At 36.4% G+C, this 16,211-nt stretch overlaps 1 protein-coding gene and 1 long non-coding RNA gene across 3 annotated transcripts; both read right to left on the bottom strand.

Annotated features, from left to right (window-relative positions):
* LOC108663706 lies at nucleotides 253-2,024 on the bottom strand. Of its 2 annotated transcripts, XR_001929718.1 has the most exons (4): nucleotides 1,788-2,024; nucleotides 1,477-1,575; nucleotides 1,163-1,337; nucleotides 253-932 (listed from the first exon to the last, which is right to left on the bottom strand). It is a non-coding gene; the product is annotated as an uncharacterized LOC108663706 (long non-coding RNA). The 2 variants fall into 2 exon arrangements; XR_001929717.1 differs by having other exon boundaries at nucleotides 1,477-2,024.
* LOC18586471 (putative disease resistance RPP13-like protein 1) lies at nucleotides 2,865-14,261 on the bottom strand. Its single transcript, XM_007009876.2, has 9 exons — nucleotides 13,564-14,261; nucleotides 8,362-10,973; nucleotides 7,293-7,991; nucleotides 5,855-6,002; nucleotides 4,902-5,686; nucleotides 4,285-4,402; nucleotides 4,122-4,196; nucleotides 3,886-3,962; nucleotides 2,865-3,441 (listed from the first exon to the last, which is right to left on the bottom strand). The coding sequence occupies exons 1-2, from the start codon at nucleotides 14,211-14,213 to the stop codon at nucleotides 8,381-8,383; spliced, it is 3,243 nt and encodes a 1,080-aa protein (XP_007009938.2). The 5' UTR covers nucleotides 14,214-14,261; the 3' UTR covers nucleotides 2,865-3,441; nucleotides 3,886-3,962; nucleotides 4,122-4,196; nucleotides 4,285-4,402; nucleotides 4,902-5,686; nucleotides 5,855-6,002; nucleotides 7,293-7,991; nucleotides 8,362-8,380.

Raw genomic sequence — 16,211 nt, 5'->3', positions numbered from 1 at the left:
CACTCTACAGCTCATATCATCTTTGCAGAAACCTCCCAAGGCCAGGCTGAGCAACCTGTTTTAATTATTTTCCCCATATTTGCCATTAATCCACAGTCTATCACCAATTAAGGATAGTCAAAAATCCTAGATAACCATTGCCTCCCAGGGAAGAAATGGAAAAAGAAAATATAAACTACATTCTGTTTCATGTTTAATTTTCATGCAAGTAAAGCATTGCTCTGGTTTGTCTTTTACATAGTCTTTGCCAGATGCCCAAGTCAAAATTGCTATGTTTCGGCTTATATTGTAGCAATGTCTTTTCCTGAATGGTTGGGCTACCCATCTATGGTTAGCTCAAGTTTTTACATACTTAACCAACTAAATTAGTTGATACTTTGACTAATAACCATTTCACTTGGTTTATGAGTTTGTTGGCCCATATCAGTTGATACTCAGACTAATAAACTACAGGATGGATGCCTCAAGAACATGAAAAAACTTCCAACAAAATCAAGAACAGGATTTTGCCCATATATGCTTCACATAAGCATTTCAATTTCAGTTCTGCATGCAGGATATGATTGAAAGGGCCTTCTTCCCTACCTCTCTGCTGTTGAATGTGTTGGTGCTGTTCTTTACGTTCGAAAAGGCCTGCGTGGAACGAACTGGAGGTTGTGATTTTTATTGACCTCTTACAGTTCAGAAATCCAAGAAAGTCTATGAACAATGTAAGATGATCCTCTATGTTGTTTTGCCAATCCAAACTTTGAAATGAAGCAGATAGAAGAACTAGCTGCAAAGAGACTCAACTTGTATCTGTAGCTAGTAGTAGACCATTTAAAATTCTCATGGTGCATAAATCTAGAAAAATCATCAAAGCTTCTTCTTTGTCACCTCCAGAACAAAGTAGATTGGATGCAGAAGGAACTTAACTGACTGGCAAAAATTAACTGTAATTTGGAACAAATTTCTCAGAAGTAACAAGAAGCAACGCCATTTTTTTACAGATTATGTTACTGCTGGCCATTTTTTTGCAACGCCAGCCTTTGAGTCGGATCCTAGGCTTTCTTTGCCAGGTTCCTTCTCCTTTTGTGTAATTGGGTTCATCCCTTTTCATATGAATAAACCCTTCCTTAACTTTCAAAAAAAAAAAAAACAAGAAGCAACTGGTGAACCATACCTCATATAGCAACTGGCAGCTTGGAACATAAAGCACAATAATTGAAGATCATTAGTTGCAGGTCCTTTTTATTTTTATTTTTTCCTCCAATAAGCACATGTCACCTCCTGTATTAGGAAATATAACTTCCAGCACTAACCAGAAAAGCATCGATGTTCACCTTAAGTATTTGTGCCTGACATTAGTAAAGCAATCATGTCACATATGATCATTAGTTGCATGTTCAGCTTCAAACTAGTCTGAAACTTGCTAAAAAAGAATCTTCAACATTTTCATAGTAATAACAACAATAATAAGTAATCGGTGCAACTTACCTGCTTTGATTTGTTGTAGGTCCTTTGCCAGCTTTCATCAAGTTTTGAGTTATTGAGATCTTCAGACTCTGATAATACATCTTAATAACTAGAAAAACTCTGAAAGGATCATAGAAACAGCATTAAAATTAAGTAATTAAGCAATTCCGAGCCACCATTGATAAGGGAAAATAATGGAAATTACCAAGTCATAATACAGTAGTTTAAAATGTGCACCACAATGAAAACTTATAGACAAAAGGAACAATGAACTGTCCAAGTCTAGTTCATGTGATCACAAAGCTGTCAATATATGTGGAAAAACGACGTACCTGCATTACAGTTGTTTGATCCTGGGATTCCTACCTGCTCGAAGAGCTTCAGTAGCAATCTCATCTAAGAGGTCCTCCGCATCAGCATGTTTAAGCTCAGCAAGCCAATCTTGTCAACATCCTCTGCATCCAAGATGTCAAGAGAACCCATCCTGTCAAACAGAACTCGGTTTGAAGCAGAGAGAAAAGCTCCACCAACGAAGGCCTCGGTCATGTCTCTTTGTTTTTTTGCAGCAGAGGGATCTGAAGAAGATGAAAGTAAGTGACTGCAAAGGAATTGTTTCTGTGCTTAATTCAGCAATTGTTTCATCAGATTAGAGAAAGTCAACTTTGATCATTGTAGCCGAAGTAGTATAGTATGTTTCTTTGAGACAGCTTCTTTTAGTAGGAAATTCTACAGGGAAACAGATGCTTCTCATATTTTTCATTCATTTATGATTTTATTCCATTCAAAAGAATTTCTCCTGGTAATTGGATAAATTCATTCCAGTCTATTTCTTGATTTGGAATTTTCTCAAAAGCATGATGATTCGTTGAACAGAATGCTTCAAATATATAAAAATTTACTATAAGCTAGCTATCAGCATAAAACATAGAAAATACAAGCCGGATTCTTAAATTATTTTTTCAGCAGCAATTTCCATAGGAAATTACAGAGGAGCAAAACACCGCAAAAAAAATTAAAAAGCATTGTCTTGGAAATTTTATTTAAGAATGTATGAAAGTTACTTTTCAAAGGTTAAAGCTTTAGATATATCTGTAATTGAAGGCATGAACTCAACATAGTTTTCATAATGTGAACAAAGACAAGGAATTTGATACTCAGAGTCAGACCTGCTTTCACTCTGCAAATTTGCTTAGAGCAAGCAAATTGTTTTTTCAATGTCAAAAGGTACATCCATAGCTTATGGTAGATAATTTAATGTACGATCATTGGTTCCAAGCTGGTTGAACTTTTAATTACATTAAAATATTTCACTTCACTTAAAGTTGTTCATAGCTTAGCATTCAACCAAGTAGGCAAACAACTTAAAATTTGCTTCACTTCTACCTTTTATCGCTCAAAAACAAAATAAATAAATAAAGATAATAGAAAAAACTGCATTTGAATGGATGAAAAACAATGATAATACAAGATAATGTCTTCAAAGCTCCAACTATGTAGAGTCATTTGGGCCATGATGTTGCCAAAACTGTACATGCAATTAACAATTGAACAGGGAAAGAAAAATGTAATTGTACGGGTAAAACGCAGCATGCAATTCACACCTGACTTCAAACAAACATTACTGACCACCAGACCTTATCATGTATAAGAACAGGATTTTGCCCATACATGCATACAGAATGCGTATTGAAAGGCCTTCTTCCTTACTTTCCTATCCCTCCTTTCTGTTGAATGTGTTGAGCACTACTTGCGTTTCAAAATGCCTGCCTGGCATGGACTGGATGATGTAGTTGTTATTGACGTGGAGTTGATTTCCTTATCGTCCACCAACTTGAAGTCTACCAGTAATGTATGATCATCCTCTATATTGCTTTGACAAAGCCCAAATTTGAAATGAAGCATCCTGAACTTGCTGCAAAGACATTCAACCTCCAGCTGTAGCCAGTAGTAGACCACTCAAAATTTTCATGTAATTGGTGCCTATATCTTGAGGAAAGTAAGCTTCTTTGTTAGCTCTAGAACAAAGTAAATTTGGATGCTAAAGGAACTCAACTAAATGAAAATAATTAACTCAAATTTGCAACAGAATTTCAGAAGTAATAGGAAGCAAGGGATGATGCATCCCTCAAATAGTAACTGGTAGCCTAGAACAGTTAGCATGACTGCAATTGAAGAGAACAAGTTGCAAGTCTACTTTATATCTGAGGAAGCACAAGTCACTAACTAGTGAAGCATCAATGCTAGCCTTAGTTGTGCTTGACATCCGTAGAGCAACCACAAAAGTATTTGTATGAGTTACAAAATTTCTTCTAATAATTGTAACGTGTAGTTAACCCAGTTGCCATAGCTTTTGAACTTCAAACTAGCATAAAATTTCATTAAAAAAGGACCTTCACAATTTTGATAATCATAATAAGTGGCATGCGTTACCTGCATTTGATTTCTTGTACATAGCTTTGTAGGTCCATTAGTGGAAGACCAAGAGAAGAATATACTGGACATGATATCTGTTAAGAATGTTGTAAAATACTTTTTAATTAGCTACAAAGAATCAAAGAGACAACAAATAGCAAGTGATGAGACATGGCTTGGGACTAGTTTTAAGCCTAATGGTACAATGAAAAGCACATCTTTGCAGAGTAAACCAACAGAAAGCATAGGCTTACCCTGCCTTCATCATGTTTCTGAGATACTGGACCTTCTTCAAACTTTGATAGTACATCTCAATAACTTGAAAAGCTCTGAAAGGATAAATGAAACAATATTAAAGAGAACTAAGCAATTCAGAGTCTACCACAACGAAAACTTATAAAGACAAGGAACAATGACCTGTCCAACTTTAGTCATTTGCTCACAAGGTTGTAAATTTTACAGAGAATTGGGTGAAATCTTGCCACTCTCCCTCTTGATGCCATGATATTAAGGAGAACTAAGCAATTCATAGTCACTGTTGAAAGAGAAAATAATAAAAATCACCTAGTGATATATAATATGACAGTGCAAAATGCCTACTTCAATGAAAACTTATGGAGACAAGGAACAAGGACCAGTCCAACTTTAGTCATTTGATCACAAGGCTCTAAATTTTTCAGAGAATTGGGTGAAGTCTTGCCACTCTCACTCTAGAAGCCACAATATTAAAGAGAACTATGCAATTCAGAGTCACTGTTGAAAGGGAAAATACTGAAAATCACACAGTGATGATATAATATGAACATGCAAAATGTCTATTTCAATGAATACTTATGAACAACATCTAAATCTGCTGGAAACCATGCAATATTAACATTCACTTTTCTGGTATGAAGTGATTATCATATCCAAGAACATTCATGTGAAGTGAATACCCTAAATTGTTCGCTGTTTGTAAAGTTGAGAAGAATTTGAATTGTTGTTTTGCAGAAAAAAAATGTCATTGTGAATTGAAAGAAAGAGAAGGTACTGACATTTTCTCCATTTTGACAACTAAAGCTTGTTTCGCAAGTACTTGATGCCAATATTCTTTGCCTTTCTCACTTCAGTGAATGGAGGCCTATTGCACTTCTTCTCTGTGCACAACCTATAAATGCACAAATGAATATACAACAAAGTCAACGAAAGAATACCAAATGAATTCAGAAGTGAAACAAACTAAATCTCCTAATTTGCATGAAGCAAAGGACAATATTTTCATGTTAACACAGGAATGTGTGCATGTTGATAGAAGAAAATATGAAGTTCTGAAAGACAACCGAATGGTAGTCCTCATAGATAATGGTGACGTTTCTTCAAGCTGCAGTTTTCTGTAATGCATGTAACTTAAAATTTGAAATATTTTTGTAACAAGTTATAACATGTTATATGCATCAAAAGTTCAGCAATATATCTTCCATTTTTCTAAAAAAAAACACGGGAATGTATGTAAATAAAATTTCGTTAGTGATGCATAATAATCAATTACTGAGAAAAGTTTCTTGATCCATTGTATAGGCTGAATTTAAAACAAAACAAAAGACTACCAAGTTAGGTTACCATCTTAAAACATGGCTTCTCTTTCTTCAACTTTTTAATTTAGAATAATAAGAGAAATGTGTTAAACAGAACACGCCAGCAAGTCTTCAGAAAGATTGCAAGAAATTTGAGAATGATACCGTGCTTGTTTACCACAGTGGCTAATACAAAACCCCTAAAATTTGGCAACATAAAGATAAAATACCTGGTAAGAAATCATAAGATATGTAACAGATATGATCTGCAGTAAACCAAATACACATCATGTGAAAGAAAGTTCCATAATGCGCAACAGTAAATGAATCAAAGGCACATGATGCTGGGAAAATATGGAAAATGATGTTAAAATGAAACAAGAAAAGATAAGCTCATTATTAACACAAATAATAACAAGTGCAAATAATAATACCAGAGTGAATTAGGGAGCTATCCAACTCTTCATAGGAATGACACCATACTAGTTCCCTGACTTGGGAATATTGCATTCCCTCATTTTCACCTTGTGCAGATTTGTCCTAGTTAGTGTTCAGGACAGTGTGGAAGAAGAGAGAAGATTCCTGGTTACACGCAGCAAACCAAAGTCAGCCTACTCTGATTCATGGATTATGCAATTGGAAGTTAACCTACAATCTGCCCCTATTCATTATCCTCAAGTTTCATTGGAAGGGCAGGACCTCGATTAGCTTAGGACAGTCTTAAGTAAAGCTCTTCAAGATGAGAAAGTGCCCCCACATCTTCATTGTTTTCAGAAAAAACCCGTTACTGCCATTTATAGAGTTGTCAAATCCTTAAGGCTTCATTTTGAAACAAGTACTCTGAGAGGGTGAATTTGAATTTGATTTGTTCTTTATTTTTGAGAGGATGAGTTTGTTCTTCAATTTTATATTGAGGTGTTGTAATTCACTACTTGAGAAATATTATGAATCCATGTATTTGAGTATAATTATATAACTCATATATTCATGAGTATTATGACATATTTCTACTACAGATGAAATCCCAATCCATCTTCTCAAGTGTAAAATTCCAAAACAATAAGAGCAATGTGAGCAATTCTGCAATGACAACAAAATGAAGGAAAAGAAAAAGTAAAATAAATAAACAGCACAATTCACAGCTCATACCGTAACAGACATGCAAAGGAATTATAAGGAAATACGAAAACATAGTACACAAACCTTCTGCCTTAACAACCAATAAAGGCACAAATGAATATACTATAAAGTCAATGCAAGTACACCCAATGGATTCAGAACTAAAACAAACTACATGTCAGGATTCACAAGTAGAGGAAAATTTTCACAATATCACAGGGATGTGGGTGAATAAAAATTCTGTGTTAGGGATGTATAATGATCAATTATTGACTATTAAATTACTTCATCCATTATGAAAGTTGGAATTGAAAAGGGAAATAAAAAAAAGGAAAGCCAGCCTGGTTTCAATCATATCTGAAAATACAGCCTCTCTGTCTCCAGCTTTTTAGTTAATAACAATACAAAAATTCCGTTCAACAGAGTAGGGAAGCTAGTCTTCAGAAAGATTGCAAGAAATTTGAGGTTGATGCCATGCATGTGGATCACAATAGCGACCACAAGATTGTCGCAAAAAAACCTCAAATTTGGCAAGAACATAAGGATGAAAAGTCTGGTAAAAATCAATGAGATAAGTTACAGCAATGATCAGTATATGCAGTCTACCAAATAGACATATGCGAAAGAAGGTTCTAGAACATGCAAGTAAACCATGGCAAATTAAGTTGGGCAAAATATGAAAACTGAAGTAAAAATGAAACATAAAAACACGAGCTCATAATTAACACTAACAAGAAGGATGCATAAGGATACCAGAGTGAATTAGGGAGCTATCCACCTCTTCATAGGAATGACACTAATAGTTCCTTGAGTTGGGAGCATTGTAAATCTCTAATTTTTCACCTTGTGCAAACAACAAAGCATTCCCTAAAAAAGTAGTGAATAAGATTCAACCAACTCCAATTTCATGGATTGCTGCAATTGGAAGTTAACCCACAAAATGCCTGAATGCATCACTTTCAAGTTTCATCAAAAGGGCAACACCTCGATTAGCTTAGGATCCATAGTCACTACCAAGGAGTTAGGAAAACCCTCAAAGAGAAAGATCTTCCAAAAGGAGCAGTCGCCCTTTTTGTTTGAGAAGCTCTTAAACTGATTGAAACATGGTAAGGAAGACAGTGCCTCTGGTATGAACTAGAGAATATGGCAGTTGCCGATCAAATACTGTACAAGAGAAGGAAAGGGTTGAAGTCCTTGTTCTTTATTGGTTTGAAATCTGTGCACATCCTTGTTGTTGCTCTAGCTAGCAAATATCCAAATTTGAAATGAAAAATGCGGTGCTTGATGCAAAGCAGTGAAACTTTATATAATTTTTCATGGAGAGGATTCTTGGATAGAAAAATGAGCTCCTGAAGCTACAGGCTAAGACAAATCATGCAAGAGGAACTTCATTTGGATGACAATCATCAACTAGAATTTGCAACCAACAGCTAGAAGTAAGGTGCCAGCAGCCTGTAAAACAATTTACAGCAAATTAGGTATCAGTTGCAAAATTTAATTCTACCTAAAAGCCCAAATGTACAAGTTAATCCCTGTATTAAGAAAGAAACTATGGCAAATAAATTAAACACAAGATGAATAATAAACAACACAGTTCATGACTAAACTATGACAAACATCAAAGACAAGGAAAACCTTGCGAATACCACTAATGAACACAAAAAAGAAAAAGAAAAAAAGAAAAAGAAAAATGAAGACACTGTATACAAATCTGAATTAATTTAATAATTTTTTAAAAGAAAAGTCAATAAATAAACAAGTAACGTATATAAAGAATGGACAAGGGCTATTGAAATTAAATGATATTGACTGGATGGAGTACCTGAGTGAGATTGCATTAATTATGCCAAAAGGGCCTCTTTCATAATGAGTTCATCGTCAATCCAAATGATAGGAATGGGGAGCCTCTTTACCGGCATGGATTGGAGCTCTGGACATTTTGAGATACGCAATTCGCGAAGAGAGGTGAGATGTTGAAAGCCCTTGTAGTCCAAAAACTTAAGATTTCGAAGATTGCATATGAAAAGATGGGTAAGAGTAGAGGGCAGCAGATGTTCATCTGGAAAAGACTCTATCTCTTCTGCCTCAAGGATTCGGAAGGTTGTAAGTGAAGGGAGTGTTTCCAAACCCCAATCCTTCCTGCCCGCAATTAGCTTTTCACTTCTTCCAATTGTAATATTTTTTAATTTGGAGGGTAAACCCTCTTTTGGAAATGACTCAATTTCTGGACACTTGAATATTGACAATAACACAAGGGATGGAAAGAGGGATTGCATTTGCTCAGGCAATGACTTCAAATTTTTGCAATCGAAAAGATAAAGTGATGTTAAATTGGTGGCAGAAAAACCCTCTTCGGGAAAAGATATAAAATTAGGGCACCAATGGATTGACAAATCATTGAGACATGGGAGATGCTGGTGAGGGCCCTCTAAAGCAAGAATTGACTTCAAGTCTTTATCTGACTTGATACAAAGATTATTTAGCTTAGGTAATGAACCTATTCGAATCCACTTCAAGCCTTCGCATGAGAAGATTTGAAGACTATTTAGCTTAGGTAATGATCCTATTGAGAAAGATTCCAGTGGATGATCGCTGTGGTCTCTTACGTCTAAGCGTTCAAGGGATGTATACAAGAGGATTTTGGAATAATCCAACGCATTACAATGATTGATCCGCAATTCCTTTAGCGTAGTAGGTAGACTACCTTCAGGAAGAGATTTGAGGCCATAACAATACCACATTTCCAACTTTTCAAGATGAGTGCAGTGTCTCACCATCTGTTCCAATATGGAATCATTGATATTCGAATCGTTTATATTCAACTGAGATATCTTCAAATTTCGAAGCCCACAAGGAAATGGCTCCCATTGCAATGCATCGCATTCCTGTAAGTCAAGTTCGGACATGCTTGGTGCCCTTGGAAGCAAGCCTCCAAGCTTCCCACATCTCACAACCTTTAGTTTCATTAAAGAAGGGAGGTGTTTGGGCAAAGACTTGGTTAACTTGGGACAATCTTCTATGTATAACTCTTGGAGAAGAGGGAAAGCTCCGTCATTCAAGCAAAACCATTCTTCCCACTCTGACATATCTGCGAAACTTAGAATTTCAAGAGATCCAAATGGTTTCCTCGAAGCATCACCCTGCCCATAGAATTCATCACCCACTGTTACTACTTCAGAAAACCCACTTATGGAGAGAGACTTCAAAGATGATAATCGCCCAAGCGGAGGCAAGAACAAGCAAAATTTACAACCCCTCAAGTGCAAAGATACTAGATTCGAGAAGGAAGAATGCCCTACCCATTCCGGGAATCTTGTACCTCTATAAAACTCAATAGCAAGATGCTCCAAGTTTGTGTGAGGCTCCAGTTGTTCAAGTATTTCTCTATCATGCTTTGAATCATCATTAGTATGACAATCCTCACTCCATTTCAACTCCAACTCCCTAAGGTTGATCTTCTCTTTCGAATTGGCATCTTTGGCATCCCTATGGCAAACAACATTTTGTAAATTTGAAATGGCAAGTCTTCCACGTAGATTCTTGAGCTTTCCCAACTCACTTTTGCTTGAACCTTTTTGCTCACCCAAAACAAAATCTGTTAATATTTGAAGATCTTTCAATTTATCCATTCTTGGTGGCATCCTTACTAACTTGGTACCCCTGATATCAAGATGATGCATGTTGATCAACCTTCCCACATCTTCAGGCAACTCAACAAGCTTTTCGCACTCAAATAAGAGTAATATTTGCAAATTATACAATGTAGTCAAAGAGTTAGGCAACCTTTCAATTGAAGTTTCAGATAGATCCAAATAACGTAGCTGTTTTAATTTTCTAATTTCTTCTGATAACTCATCGATATTATGATAATGAGCCAAAGAAAGCACTCGTAAGGATCTAAATTTTATAATCAAATCATCCATTATCGCATTGGTAACATAACAACCCCATGCCCATGACTCTAAAGTTAAGAATGTATGCAAACCTTTTGCTTTAGCTAAAGCCTCAAATCTTTTAAGTATATCGTATTCTTCTTGGACATTAGAGAAATGACGGGTCCTTTTAGTTATTTTACATGAAAATCTATCACCACCGTCCAATCTACAAATGAATTCTCCGGATACAGATTTTGCTAAGTCACTAATTAAGTCATGCATGACAAAGCAAGACTTATTCCCACTTAATTGTTGAAAAAATGACCTAGATGTTAAATCTTTGAAATACTCATTACCCCGATCCTCCATATTTACAACTTCTCTGGAATATGCTAAAAGATCTTCAGCCATCCATAACCGAATGAGTTCTTCCTTTCTGAATTCATAATCTTTAGGAAAAAGTGAACAATATGCAAAGCAACGCTTTAAATGGGAAGGAAGATAATAATAACTTAATCTGAGTGCTGGAAGAATATCATCTGTTATGTCCCACAAACTGCTGTTCAATACTTGTTGAGTTTTAGGTTGACTAGAATTCTAGATCTTATTTGATTAGGAATTTTTGTTTGTATACAATATTAAGTAGTTGTATGGAGTTTTAAACTTCTTATTCCACATCGAATCCTAATCACATTCTACTTTGGACTTTTTATACTATAAAAGTGGATTCTAAGCTTTAGAATTGCAAGTAGTGCTTTGAGAGCTCTAGAGAGAGAACATCTTGTAACTCTATCTTTTGCTCTAGGTGGAGCTAGAGTGGTTTGGGTGAATGTTCTTAGGAGGTTATTGAGAAAGAGTGTGCAAGGGATCTTGATTTGTTTTGGGGAACCATAAAGGTCAATTTTTTGTACTTTAAATTCTCAATAATAGAAGAACAGTTTCACTCCGTGGACGTAGGCAAGAGGCCGAACCACGTAAATTCTTGTGTTTTTCTTTTTGCTTATTTTCTCTGGATTTAGCTTTGTTGATTCTTGAGCAATTTCCACAACAAACTGGTATCAGAGCTTCGGGTTCGGGAAATTCAAGATTCAACAAGGATGTCGAAAGTCACTAGTTCTATGAATTTTTCAATTGAGAAGTTTGATGGGAAGACTAGTTTCACGCAGTGGCAGAGAATGATGAAAGATCTCCTTGTGCAGCAAGGTTTAATTCGCCCCTTGCTAGGAAAGGAGGAAGGGCAACCAGATGACATGAAGGATGTTGAATGGGCAGAGTTAGAGCAAAGGTGTGTGAGCACTATTCGACTTTGCATTGAAGATAATGTGTTTAATCATGTTATTGATGAGGATTCTGTTCTAAGATTATGGGCAAAGTTAGAGAAAATTTACTTGGCGAAAAGTTTTTCTAACAAGTTGCAGCTTAGGCGAAAGTTGTATCGCTTAAAGATGGAGGAGAATGGAGACCTCATGAAGCATATGAATGAATTCGATGGAATCATTGATCAGTTGAAGAAGGTTGATGTCAAGGTGGAGGAAGAGGAAAATGCACTATTGTTCCTAGCTTCGCTTCCAGACTCCTATGAGGTATTTTTGGAATCTCTTATATGTGGGATGGATACAATAACGTTAGAACAAGCACAAGCAACGTTAATGTCTCGTGAAGCCTGAAAGAAAAGTAAAGAAGGGGATAGAGATCCAAATGGCTTGGCATTAGTAATTGAGGCTAATAGGAGGAAGTCAACTGGTAAGGGATCTAAGGGTGGCAAGTCTAGATCCAACAATGTTCAATGCTTTAAATGCAAAGGGTATGGGCATATTAAAAGGGATTGTCCTACAAAAGGGGATGAAAGTAACGAGAACAAAGGTGAGTGTGCTTTCGTTGCTGAAGGTGATGATTGTGATGTCCTTACAATTTCAGAAAATATGGATGCAAATTCTGATTGGTATTTAGATTCTGCTTCTGCTACTCACATATGTTATCAAAAGGATTGTTTTGATTTACTTCAAGAAGGAGTGGCTGGAAATTTGACTTTGGGTAATAAGTCAATAGTGAAGGTCATGGGTCTTGGAGTTGTGAAAATCAAAATGTTTGATGGGATTGTGCGCTCTTTGGGTGGTGTGGCTTATGTCCCAAAGATGCGTAAGAATCTAATATCATTGAGCCTGTTAGACTCCAAAGGGTTTGAATATTCTGCTTGTGATGAGTAGTAAAAGTCACACAAGGCGACATGGTCCTGATGAAGGGGAATTTGCATAATGGCTTGTATCGTCTAGAATGTGAGACCTCGAAAGGATGGGAACAGTGCACAAGGGATGGTAGCTACCAAAGTGAGATTCATTTGCCGAGGAGGTGATGAAAGGTTCCCATGGTGTAGACGATCGTGAAAGGACGAAAAATCTTGCCAATAGTGAAGTGGAAGGGTTGTCGAGGTCCCTTTCCGAAGTCAATTAGTGCCATTGACTTGACGACTACACAGGTGCATTGGCCGTTTTGTGGAATCAAGTGTTGGACCATGTTTGATTCTGTATGTGTAGTCGTGGTAATTATAAAGGCCAATGATTTGGAAAGTCTTATGCTTGGAGAGTTGTCCAAGGTGTTGGAAAGTAAGTGGAGTTAGGAAGTTGCAATTAGGTGCGACTAGTGGAATAGGTTTAAGGAGTTTGAATTCAAGTCAAAGGTGGAGATTTGTTGAGTTTTAAGTTGACTAGAATTCTAGATCTTATTTGATTATGATTTTTTGTTTGTATACAATATTAAATAGTTGTATAGTTTTAAACTTCTTATTCCACATCGAGTCCTAATCACATTTTACTTTGGATTTTTATACTATAAAAGTGGATTCTAAGCTTTAGAATTGCAAGTAGTGCTTTGAGAGCTCTAGAGATGAACACCTTGTAACTTTGTCTTTTGCTCTAAGTGGAGCTAAAGTGGTTTGAGTGAGTGTTCTTGGGAGGTTATTGAGGAAGAGTGTGCAAGGGATCTTGGTTTGTTTTGGGGAACCATAAAGGCCAATTTATTGTACTTTAAATTCTAAATAATAGAAGAACAGTTTCACTCCGTGGACGTAGGCAAAAGGTCGAACCATGTAAATTCTTGTGTTTTTCTATTTACTTATTTTCTCTGGATTTTATTTTTGTTGATTCTTGGACAATTTCCACAACAATACTTTATTCCAATCCTCAACATCTGTTCTACAACGAAGCAGACCTCCGAGTGTTTTTGCTGCTAAAGGGAGGCCTTTGCATCTTTTGACAATTGCTTCACCGATTTCCTTCAAATTAGGAGGCATGCTTGGGCTTGTATTAACAAATGCATGTTTTGCAAATAACAACCAACAATCCTCATCAGATAAGACATTAAGATGATAAGTTGGAACAGTCCCCATAATGCGTGCAACCTCTTGATTACGTGTTGTTACAACAATCTTGCTGTTTTTCGCCCCAGAATTGAAAGGACTTCTCAACTCTTCCCAATCAACGTATTTCTCGTTCCAAACATCGTCCAAAACAAATAGAAACTTTTTTCCCAACAGCTTCTCCTTTAGTTTAAGCTGAAGCTGATTTAGGTTCTGACTACCATCACTGCTGGAAGTGATTTCTTCAAGAATGGTTTTGGTTACCCTTAAGGCATCAAATTCCTCTGAAACACACACCCATGCTTTGACATCAAACCATTCCTCCACTCTCTTGTCATTGTAGATGAATTGTGCAAGGGTGGTTTTACCAACCCCGCCCATACCCACTATTGGAATCACATCGATCTGATTTGCAGTTGCATATTCTGGGTTCAGCAACTCCATGATCGCTTCTTTTTCATCATGTCTACCATAAACTCCGGATTCATCCACCAGAGAAGTTGCAGGTGGTCTTTGAAATGGCTTTTCTCCTCCACTTTCTTTCAAACCCAGGATGCCTTTTTGGTTGACTAGATATTCTAGTCTCTCAAGGATTTCTTCTAGCTTAGATCCCATCCCCCTATTGAAAGGATTGAGAGAAGAGATAAAGCTACATACCTGCTTTGCAGTACTAGTTTGATCCTCGGATTCCAACCTGCTTCGAAGAGCTTCGGTAGCGATCTCATCCAGGAGGTCCTCCGCATCATAAACAGCATCTTTGAGCTCGTCAATCCAGCTTCTCACATTTGGGTTCCTAATCTGCTTATTTTCAGCATCATCAAGCACTGCTTTAACTGACATCAGGGCTGGTTTCAGCTTCTTCAGCAGCCCATCTTTAAGCCTCTTTCCCTTGATAAGGTTCAAAACATCCCGAGAAGCAATCCTATCAATCAGCACCTCGATGGAAGCAGAGAGAAAAGCTTCACCCACCAAAGCCCCGGCCATGGTTTTTTTGGTAGGAACGATTTGAAGAAGATCGAAGAAAGTGATTGGAAACAATGGAAAGAAGAGTTCGCAAACTCAGACGAAAGACCAAGTGTGCTATAAGTGAAGCCTTAATGCAAATGATCAAGGGTATTTTCAACTACCTTACATTGATTTTAGTTATTATTACTAAATTTGAATAAATTAAAATATATACAATTGATGAATTACAGTGCAATTAATTTTTAATTGTTTTCATCGACAATTAAAATTAATTCATTTACAACATTGTTTCCATCGACAGGGTGGAAGCTATGTGCATTAATTTTTAATTTCTTAATTATTAACAATTTTTTATCTACAGCGGAAAAAACAATTATGATATTACTATGGTTAATTATTTCTTTTATTGATGCATTTGACCAAGAATAGTATGATTAGATTTATACCTTTTATATTTGCCTAAAGCGAGAGTTAAAATAATGATTTAGTGAGCCTGAGAGAACAGAGTAGACAAGCTCAAAAGAATAGATAATGCACCCACCGCATTTTTAGCTCCTACCGCAAGCCTGGGGCTGCGGTCAAGTCCAAACCTGGTGGGGGCAACTGCCATAGGATGTGAAACAAAAATTAAAAGGATTTTTCGTTAATTTTTAATTTTTTTATAAAAATGATTAAAAAGAAAAAATAAAATTTGCTTGATTGGTTTTAGCACTCAAATAAAATAAAATAAAAAAGTACATGTTGATGACTAAATGATTATATGAGATTGCTATCAAAAGCTCCCACCATGTCACGTAATTTGGGACACAATTTAACCAAAGTTTACAACAATCAACGAATAAAATTGGAATAGAGAAATGAATATTGTATGAAGCAAACTACACATTCTTTAAGAGCATGAAAAATACAAAGAATCAACGAATCGTAACTCACACACGAACACAAACCTGCTGACCCGACATTGTCATGTACAAGAACAGGATGTGTCCATATTTGCAACAGACAACCATTCCATTTTGAATTCTGCAAATTGGATGTGTTTAAAGGCCTCTCCCTCCCTTGGGTTGAAAAGGCCTGGCTGGTTGGCTGGCATGGACTGAAGTTCATGGCTGTTATTTTACCTCTTACACTCAAATAAGCAAGGAATCCATGTCCTTATCATTCACCAATATGATCTCCACGAAAATTCCATCTATAGCTCGGTACAAGACCACTTGAAAATTTCATGGTGCATAAATCTTGAAAAAACCATAGCTTCTGTCTTAGCTCTGAACAAATTAAATTTGGTTCCACTATGAACTCGACTAAACAAGAAAAATCAATTAAAAAATTAGCAACAAATTTTAAAATGTAAAAGGGAGCAAGTAATGAGGCATGCTTCATATATCAACCGGGAAGTCTGGAAGACAGTGAACAATAATTGAAGATGATCACTAGAAGCAGGTCTACTTTGTAATCCCAAAAGCACAAGTCACC

This window comes from Theobroma cacao, chromosome 10 (genome assembly GCF_000208745.1).
Source record: "Theobroma cacao cultivar B97-61/B2 chromosome 10, Criollo_cocoa_genome_V2, whole genome shotgun sequence".
Classification (NCBI taxonomy): Eukaryota; Viridiplantae; Streptophyta; class Magnoliopsida; order Malvales; family Malvaceae; genus Theobroma; species Theobroma cacao.
The sequence above is the reverse complement of the archived record's forward strand: the minus strand, read 5'-3'. Positions and strand labels throughout refer to the sequence as shown.

Bases quoted from the DNA above. Each gene is read 5' to 3' on its own strand.
- LOC18586471 (XM_007009876.2), bottom strand. From the start codon at position 14,213: ATGGAGTTGCTGAACCCAGAATATGCAACTGCAAATCAGATCGATGTG. The intron at 10,974-13,563 runs GTCCAAGAATCA...AGTATTGAACAG, and splicing joins AAAGTATTGTTGTGGAAATT to CAGTTTGTGGGACATAACAG.